Genomic DNA, 9,374 nt, shown 5'->3' with positions numbered 1-9,374 from the left:
TGTTGTTGTCTTTTCGCTGGCAGCAACAACAGGCAGTGAAAGTAACAGGTGACCGTTGCGGTCAACGCCAAATACGCGACGCCTCTGTCAACAGAGCCAGACATACATATGCCCATACATCCATACATACATATGTATGTGTGTATGGACATAACACGCCTTCAACTCCAACTTGTTGGCTGGCGCAACGAGGTTTTGACCCAAGCCGAAGGTTGTATCCGCGAAAGTTGCGTGAGACACAAACAACAAAAAAACAATAATGCACCAGTGTGTGAAGAAACTACTGTGCTATGATATGGGAATACATTCAGTGTTTAGGTAGGACAACATAACGAAATTGAAATTGAATTAATAGTAACGGCAAGTTGTTAGATTCAAAAATTCGCGCCACATTTGCAGTGCTGTAAAACGGCAAACTTAGTGTGAGACAACTGGGTGCACTTATCATCGGTCGAGCGCGTTATCGCCCGTGCTCGATAACAAGGCCGTTGTTGCATCGATTGATCGATGGTGCATCGCTAGCCCCACGAACTGTCATCACTTATGGCCGCTCCAACAAACGACGAGAAACAGAAACAGCAATGTGTGCGAATCATAATGGGTTTATTAAAGTGAATATTAAGTAAATTGTGCAATCCATAAAAATCAAAAAGGCAAGTGCATTAGAAAATGGTATGCATGTTTGGGCTGCAAGGCCGACGACGACCCAACGCTTTGCCTCCACTTTGTGAATTGTTGTAATGAATGCTAATGCGTTTGTATATTTGTGCGCGCGTGTTCGTGTGTGTTGGTGTCTGGCTACGTGTGTTGGTGTGTGTGCGTGTGTACGCGAGAGCCAGGAGAGCAATAATTAAATTAAGCAAAGGTGTTACGTGTGTATGTATGTAGTGTGTGTGTGTGTGTGTGTGTGTGCGCGCTAGTGCGTTGTGTGTATACAAAGTGTCAAAATTCTAATAAGAATTTTTGTTGCATTTCGTTGGCAGCTCAACTCGTATATGTATGCACACATAATCACACACACTCACCTGCATTGCTTGAAAAATGTCCTTAAATAAAATGTTAAAATCGGCGGCGGCAAAGATAAGAGCGCTATAAAAAAAACTACTATGCCACCTACTACGAAAACGACGACGCTGACGACGACAGCAACGACGAGGGACGAATAGATTCTACGAAGGAGTCGCAGCAGCACCGACAACGACATCGTTGCTTTTCCGGCTATTCCTCTAGGCTCCTGACGCTTCTCTGCGCTGCTGCTGCTGCTCTGTCGCTGTTCTGCCGCCCGCCCAGCGTTTTACGTTAGCTGCGTTGGTGGGCGTGTAAAAGCTATCAACGCGCCATCAATGTGTATGTGTGTGCGGGTGCGGGTGTGTGTGTGTGTGTGTTTGTAGCGTACTACACACAGCAGCATTTTTTACGCACTCAAATGTTTGACTGTGTCCGAGTATGTGAATGTGTGTGTTTGTGTGTGTGTGTGTGTGTGTGTGTGTGCAATTTGATGCATCGCAAAGGGTTATTGTACGTAAAAGTAGCAAAAGGAATAAAATACGCCCAAAATCTACTACTAAAACGCAAAATAGTGCTAAAGAAAACTGCGCCAAGCAAAACATAACGAAACGCACAACTGTCATTGACCTTCAACTGCAATCAGTGCGCCGCACCCTTGCAGATAACATTTCCATATCCTACACACACACATGCACACACACACACACACACTCAGACACCCACGTAAAGGTCATGGGGCAATCCACGAATAGTGCAGTGCGTCATCAATGGAAATGAACATCCTATCCAGACAGGCAGTGATCCATGCATAACCCTCGTCCTTACCCTCTCTCTCTTGCTCTTCTCTCTTTTTGGTTCTCATCGGCTCTGCAGCACTTCGAACGTGCGCCTCTCACACCATGGAATCGTCCATTAAGCTTAAGGACACCAACAACTGCAATGCCACCAACAACAACAGCAGCAACGTTGGCAGCGGCGTCGCCGTGGGCGTCGCAGCAGCGCATTCCATCTGCAGCAGTGACAGCTTCAGCATTATGCCACCGCCTCATCACGAGCTGGTCAGTGCCAACAGCATCGAACTGAACGCAGCGGCCTCGCTGAGCGATGACAGCGGCGTCCCACTGACCACCAACAGCTCCATATCTAGTGGCGACTCCTACCGCATTGGCATGTGCAAGTTCGAAATCGAGGTGAGTGATCAATCGGATTAGCCGGGAGTGTCACAAAAAGTTGACTTTCAAAACTGTTGGGACCATTGCAATCCCAAAATATTGTATAGACTGATTAAGATATGCTTTAAACTTTAAAGCACCAACATTCGTCTGTCTGTCTGTATGAACCTCTTGCTTTCGGAGACTATCAAAACTAAAGTCACCATTTTGTTGTGAGCATTTCTTATATGTCTCCTGAAATCATCTTTACTTTCGATTTACGATAGTGAATAGTGAATAACTATTCCATATAGCCGGCCTAGGCAAGCCCCCAATCAGTCTTACCTGCATTCTTTCATCATGTTATAAATAGTTTCTGTACTTAAATACAAGATAATTTAAACGCCAATTTGGTATTATATTTATCGGAGTAAACGTCACATTTCTGCCTTAGCGTTTTATTGAACCAGCAGGTATACCTCTCCCATGCTAAGATTATCCTGATGAAATGTGGTTTGCATTGACTAATCAACTTTCAATTTCTTTACTCTACTGTTCGAAGAGCACATTTTTAGTTTAGAAAAAACATTTTGATTTCTGAAACTCTCTCCAACTTATAAAAAAGGTGGTAACTTAAGTTAACATCTATTTCTGTGACAGTCCTACGAGTACTGGTTTGATTGTAAGCTTTTTAACTAATTTGTGGTTGCATTTATCTTTGGATTGCAGATGGTCGAGAGCGATGGCGAGGTGTCGCAGTTCGATTCGCTGGACAATTGCTCGGAAGGCGGGATGAGTGCCGAGAATTTTAATACGTTAAAAAAGGGCCCATTGGCGCCCATTGATCCACCGCCTGAGTTTCAGGACTCGCCACAGACGACCCTGGTACGTTCCATCTCGAAGAATATTGTGAATAGCTTGCGTCGTTGGACTTCTTCGCAATCATCCTTCGAGCATTTAAAGGACTACAGCGGCAGTGCCGGCGATGATGTGACTATGGTGAGCGCCGTGGCAGCGGCAGCGGCGGCGGGCAATGTAAACAACGAGCTGGTGTTGGTGCTGGCCACCGGCGTCGGCATGGGCATGGGCGTGGGCGTAGCCGGCATGACGGAGAGTCCACCGTCGTGCTTGGATCAATTGGATGGGGGCGTTTGCAATCGGGAGCAGCAGCAGCAACAGCAGCTGCTCAATGGCTGTCAGGAGCGTACGTTGAAGGAGTCGTACGCCATCAACAAGCATCTGTACTCGAGCGATTCCATACTGAACAGTCACACGGACAACATATACGATGAGCCCAATAATATAATCAGCAGCTCGCTGGGCAACAGTGTGGACATCATTGATGAGTCGGATCAATCATTTTCATCGCCTTTGCCCTCGCCACCGCCACCTGTCTCGATAATTAAAATCAAGCAGACGCTGTGTCCATACTATCAGGATCACACGCGCTACTTCAAGGCCATACCCACAGAGCAGGACAGCATTGCGAGCGCCAAGGCGGCGGCAGCAGCTGCGGCGGCCCAACAGCGCTTCAATAGCGCCGGTCTCTCGGAAATACATGATTATGATCTGTACTATGGGGCGAAGCGGCAACAGGAGAGCAGTCTGCAGCGACGGCAGCTCCTCTACAGTCCGCTGGGCCACAACAGCCACTGTCACTATCACCCCAATCATCATCATCATGCCACGCACCATGCTCATGCCCATCATCACCATGCCCATGGGTGTGGCCAGCGTCCGAACTCGCGTAATTCTCTGAACAGCCGGCTGAGCAGTTCGCACAACTCGCTGAATGTGTCGTCGGCGAACAAGCCGGACGACTCCATTTTTATCACTCAGGCGATGTCGCACGATGCGCTTTTCACGCGCGAGATATCCGACTTCTACAATGTGCCCATCGACTCGGACATCTATGCCTTCCCCGTCGACATGATCGAGCAGCAGCGGGAGCAGCGCGACCTCGAGCTAGACATCAACTCCGGCGGCAAGCAATCGTCGAGCTATCACACGACTGTTGCCTCCGGGAAGGGAGCCGGCGCGGGCAGGCGGAATAAGCGGAATAAGCGCAAACAACGGCATGGTGGCGCCCAAAGCACGCACGAGACGAGCGACGAGTGTGGCGGGGAGAAGACGGGCAAGCATGGCAAGTACCGCATCCCCACCAATGCGCTGCCCAGCGGAGGTGTTGGAGGTGGCATTGGTAGCGGCATCGCCTCATTTCACAGCGAAAACGAACGTCACGAACCGCTCCACATGACTCTAAACGAGGTGAAACAATTCTATCACACGCTCTACTCGGATGCGGGTAAGTCAACCACATCCATGGGCATGTCCTCGACATCGGCGGCCAATTCGCTGCACCACGGCTTGCAGGCGCAAGTGGCGGGCAAGATGCCTTTGGTGAACGGCGTGAAGAGCTCCAATGAGACCATTTGGAGCATTTCGACCAACACAACGACAACGACGGCGCGCACGCGCAGCAGCGTTGGCGGCAACACACGAGCAACCACCACCAGCACCACAACCACCACAAACAACACCGCCGGCAACGACAACAACAAATATCTCAGCAAACAGAGCAAACACAATCTCGACAACGACAAGCTTAACAACAATAACAATACGCTGGGAAATGTCAGCAACTATTTGCAACAAGCCCCCTTGCCCCAACAGCAACAGCAACAGCAGCAGCAACAACAGCTCTCCGCGACAGAGAAGCTCCAGGAGCAGCCGAACAACAAGCATGTCCTGCACACCGAAAAGAAGTCGCAGTTTACGCTTAATCTGAAGCAGAAGTTCTGCAGCATTTTCCGTTTTCGTCGCAACCACAGTCGCTGCCGAGCAGCGGCCGCCGCTGCTGCCGCCGCTGCTGCTGCTGCTGCCGCCTCGAACGGCACAGCGACCACAGATACGGAGGAGGCGCAAAATTGTCTGAATCGCAGCCATGTGGAGCACGGAGCCGCAGATCTGCGTAAAAAGTTTCAGTCACGCGCCTTGCCACCATTGCCAAAGAAGGGTAAGTACGGCACCTCAATTAACTAACGACTCTCTAATCTGTAGATGATCGATCGAATTTAGTGGAGTTAAAATTCGTAAATTTCCAAATCTCAAACACGGTTTAAGAAGTCGCCAGTGGAACAAAATTCTCTCAATATTTACTCATTTAGGTTGTGAATAGGTTGTTGGAGTCCGAGAATGAGAACAGGTCTGATAAAAGATTGATAGATCATTTCAAACATTTCTTACATCGCGAATCTTTGCTGAGAAGTGAGAGTTTTTCAATGCTTTACTAAAAATGTTTATACTTGTGAATAGATCGAAGTATTCTGTTGTATATTACTACATTATTTCGAAGTAAATACCTTTCACAGTGAATTAGTGAATTATAAATATATAAATGGGAAATACTAGAAAGTTTCTTATAGCGAAGCAGACCTCATTTTAAGGGCACCTTACTATAATCTATAACCATCCATCCTTATCTATATCCATCTGTATGAACCTGGAATATTTTAAGCCATAAAAGCTAGAGACAAGGCATTGTGCATGTAAGCTTTCCCTATCTAGGCCCAGTTTATTACAAACTATATTAAGCCTTCATATAACTGCCAAATCGGTGAAATATCGCTCCTAGCAGAACTAACTAGATAACCGATACGAAAATTGTTTAATAAGTACAATTGATTAGAGAGATGTTATATAATAAAGAAATGATTGGCTTAGGATGGAAAAGCTTTCAATTTCTATAGATGAAATGAATTTTGAAAGTTACTTAGAAGTTAAATTATTCCCGTACCTAGAATAGTTTTGAAAAACATATAACTTATTGTTTCTTCTTTCGTTTTGTTTTCAGCTTATGCCATTAATGCCGCTGAGCCTGCGCAGGATCTGGAGCAAAGGAAAGCAGCGTCTGAGCCGCGTGCGCTGCAATTTACCTCAAGCATTGAGAAAGTCAAAGACGTGAGTAGTACCTGAGAGTTATTTATCATCTAAGTATCTGCAATCGTTCTCCTCCTTTTCCAGTACGGTTGGTATTGGGGTCCGCTGTCCAGTGAGGCCGCTGAGAAGGTGCTATCCAATGAGCCAGACGGCTCCTTTATTGTCCGCGACAGCTCAGACGATCATTACATATTCTCACTGAGCTTCAAGCTAAACAATTGTGTGCGTCATGTGCGCATCGAGCAGGATCAGGGTGAGTTAGGAAGTTACATATATCATATATACGTAAATGATGAACTGATAATGTATTAAAGTAGACATTAAAAAACGTATTTTAAGTATTTTTTACTAAATTAGTTTTATTGTCTTTGCAGGTACATTTTCGTTCGGCTCCTATGCGAAGTTCAAATCTCAAACTATAACCGAGTTCATTGAGAAGGCTGTCGAGCATTCGCGCAGCGGCAGGTACGTCTATCTCTATCTCTACATCGAGATCGAATCGTCATTGTCCTCTGATTCCCAAAATTCTTTGCATTGCAGATATTTATTCTTTCTGCATCGCCGGCCGGAACATGGACCAATGCGAGTGCAATTAACCAATCCAGTATCTAGATTTAAGCATGTACAAAGTTTGCAGCACATGTGCAGGTCAGTAGATCGCGTCCTGAACGTATGCCAACTGTATTCCTATCTGATATTTTGTGTTATTTCTCGATTTGACAGATTTGTTATACTAAAAGCAGTTATACGAAAGGATCTAATACAGACATTGCCATTACCAAGAAGACTTTTAGACTATCTTAACTATAAGCATTGCTACTCCGAGCAGGTGGAGAGCGACAGCTCACACTCGCAGGTGAGTTCCTAACAATCTATTGGCCCCGATCACAATACAAAACTGGAAATCTGAGCTATTCTGACACTTGAAATCATTGCGCAGTGAAATATTTCTGGTAACTTGTTGGGGGGAGACATACACAGTCCAATTTTCGATTCGAATTCGAGCTGGAATCGAATTCAACCGAGACAGGTTTGTGATACTCTTAGACCGGACATTCTTCGTTGTAAGAATGAGATTTGGGAACATATTTTTATAATCTAGTAGTTTCTCATCGCTTCTTCGTAGTGACAATGAGATTTGGGGGCAAAGTTTTAGAATCCGTATCAGCAGTATTTTCCCTAGTAATTTTTTCATTTGCGCCCCTGTTTTGCTTTTGATTTATAAACAAAATCATTTAAGTTCAGACGAAGAGTCAGTGGATAATACTGATTTGGGAGTATCATCAGCTCTATTGTTTTTATACCAGGAAATCAATCAAAAGTTTTACTTCGAGTTCTTCAATAATGTAATAGAAAAGAATCGTATATAAGAAAGAAAAGATATCGTTTTAAATTCCTGAAAAAAGTCGTCTTCATATCAGTTTGTGGCTATTTATTGGATAAGAAGTTAACCGGTAATTGGAGAATACATCTCTTTGTCTACATGAATTAATGTCGAATTTCTATTAAATATAAAATACTAATAATTAATCCTTTCGAAACATTTTGTTGCACAGATTTCCGGTGATGGCTCCATGTAATATCCAAATAGGAAGACGACGGATGGGAGCAGAAAGAGAAGAAATGCTTGCATGGCGACTTGCATTGACTTGCATAAGATAAGGGGAAACGAAACAAAACGAACGGAGAAGCAAAAGCGAAAGCAAAAGAAATTATTAAATTACATAAGTAGTAGAATTTAAAGGAAATGCGTTAAAGCTTGACAGGCGCGAAAGCATAAAGCGAAAGCGTTCACCATTAACAGTTCATTTGATGCGCAGAAACCAACAAAATGCAAGAGAATCGAAAGGAAAGAGAAGAGATGAGAAGAGAACACTTTAACACACAAAATTGAAGAGCAAAAAACACTTTGTTTATTGAACATTTTTTGTACTCGGTGCTATACTATAAAATATTGACTATTTAATGAGAAAGCGAAACAAAACAAAACACAATTATAATTAATATCGCGTAGTCAAGTAAAGAAAATAAAAATGAGAATTAATGAGAAGAGGGACAAGAGAACAGATGTACATAAGCATAACACACCACACACAAACACAGACACTCCCTAGACACACACAAACGGTGGAGGAGAAGGAAGTGGAGGAGGACAGAACATCTGAAACTTTGCGCACAATTATTGAGCGCAGTTCGAATGGTTTTTGTTTTTGTATTCGTTTTGTTTTTGTTTGAATTAGATTGAATTTAAATTGAATGCTTGCCTTTAGCTGTGATTTTATAAAACATGCGCAAAAATTGTGAATTGTGACTTATTATTATGCATATAAAAACAAATACAAATACATATACATAATTAATTGTCATTGTGAAACGTTAGAATATGGGAAGGAAGGAAGGAAGAGTATTCCACTTCTCACAACTCAACTCTTGCTCAATAGGCGTGTGTGCAAAGTTTTTGTTGCACTGTAATGTAAAACAACAACAAACAGCAAACAGAACAGAACCGAACACAACATTATGTAAATCTTAACAAGCATATAGTACGTATACATATTATATAAATGTTTATGTAATATTAATTATGTATGTATTTCATATAATTAGTTGATGTGCTCAAAAATTAATGAATGAACGACAACAAACCAAACAACCACAACAACAACAACCGGAGAACCAACCCATGCATGCAAATAACGTACTAGAAATGTACAATTCATTTCTCAATTGTTAACTAATTTTGTTTTTAATTACTTTCTGTATTTTTGTTATTATGTTTTAAGTGAATGGAATTCCGTTTTTTTTTTTTTTTTGTAATTATTATTTGCAATTGTGTATTGTTTTTAATTTTATTAAAACTACCTTTGGCATACATGTAGGCATACATATGTATTTATTTTTATAAACAAACAAATCAACAAAATAAGAGAGAAAGAGAGAGAGCAGAATCCCAAAATTATGTTTGATTTTCCAAAAACAAATAAAATTGAACAGCGAGCAAATATTTAAAGCAACAACAACCCATAATGCATACAACAATTATTTGTCTATGAAATTATATATAACGAACAGAGAAGAAAACATAAATACAACTCAAAAGGAAAAGCAACAAATTTAATGCAAAGACCACAACACCACAGAGAGAAAGAGAGAGAGCGAGAGCAGAGGCAGCAACTCGAATGCGAGACGATGCAGAAGGTGGCAGTAAATTCAAAAAAAAAAAAAAAAAAACAGCAATATAAAAGAGAACATTTTTAATAATAAAAATACAACAAA

The 9,374-nt window shown here is 42.8% G+C and overlaps 1 protein-coding gene across 2 annotated transcripts; it reads left to right on the top strand.

Moving 5' to 3' along the window:
- The first annotated feature begins 527 nt into the window (after positions 1 to 527).
- Positions 528 to 8,880, top strand: LOC115629904. Of its 2 annotated transcripts, XR_003995953.1 has the most exons (10): positions 528 to 653; positions 1,882 to 2,198; positions 2,889 to 5,175; positions 6,013 to 6,119; positions 6,183 to 6,351; positions 6,473 to 6,563; positions 6,639 to 6,746; positions 6,822 to 6,954; positions 7,655 to 8,641; positions 8,706 to 8,880. XR_003995953.1 is itself a non-coding variant. In XM_030526509.1 (9 exons), the coding sequence occupies exons 2-9, from the start codon at positions 1,908 to 1,910 to the stop codon at positions 7,676 to 7,678; spliced, it is 3,210 nt and encodes a 1,069-aa protein (XP_030382369.1). In that variant the 5' UTR covers positions 528 to 653; positions 1,882 to 1,907; the 3' UTR covers positions 7,679 to 8,880. The 2 variants fall into 2 exon arrangements, 1 of the variants encoding a protein (XP_030382369.1); XM_030526509.1 differs by having other exon boundaries at positions 7,655 to 8,880.
- The last annotated feature ends 494 nt before the right edge of the window (positions 8,881 to 9,374 follow it).

Source organism: Scaptodrosophila lebanonensis, unplaced genomic scaffold (assembly GCF_003285725.1).
Source record: "Scaptodrosophila lebanonensis strain 11010-0011.00,11010-0021.00 unplaced genomic scaffold, SlebRS2 tig00000171-arrow-arrow-pilon, whole genome shotgun sequence".
NCBI classification, from domain to species: domain Eukaryota; kingdom Metazoa; phylum Arthropoda; class Insecta; order Diptera; family Drosophilidae; genus Scaptodrosophila; species Scaptodrosophila lebanonensis.
The sequence above is the reverse complement of the archived record's forward strand: the minus strand, read 5'-3'. Positions and strand labels throughout refer to the sequence as shown.

Excerpts from the sequence above, each read along its gene's own strand:
- LOC115629904 (XM_030526509.1), top strand. The coding sequence starts at position 1,908 with ATGGAATCGTCCATTAAGCTTAAGGACACCAACAACTGCAATGCCACC. Across the intron at positions 6,564-6,638 it reads GAGCATTCGCGCAGCGGCAG|ATATTTATTCTTTCTGCATC; the intron begins GTACGTCTATCT and ends TTTGCATTGCAG. Across the intron at positions 6,955-7,654 it reads GCGACAGCTCACACTCGCAG|ATTTCCGGTGATGGCTCCAT; the intron begins GTGAGTTCCTAA and ends TTTGTTGCACAG.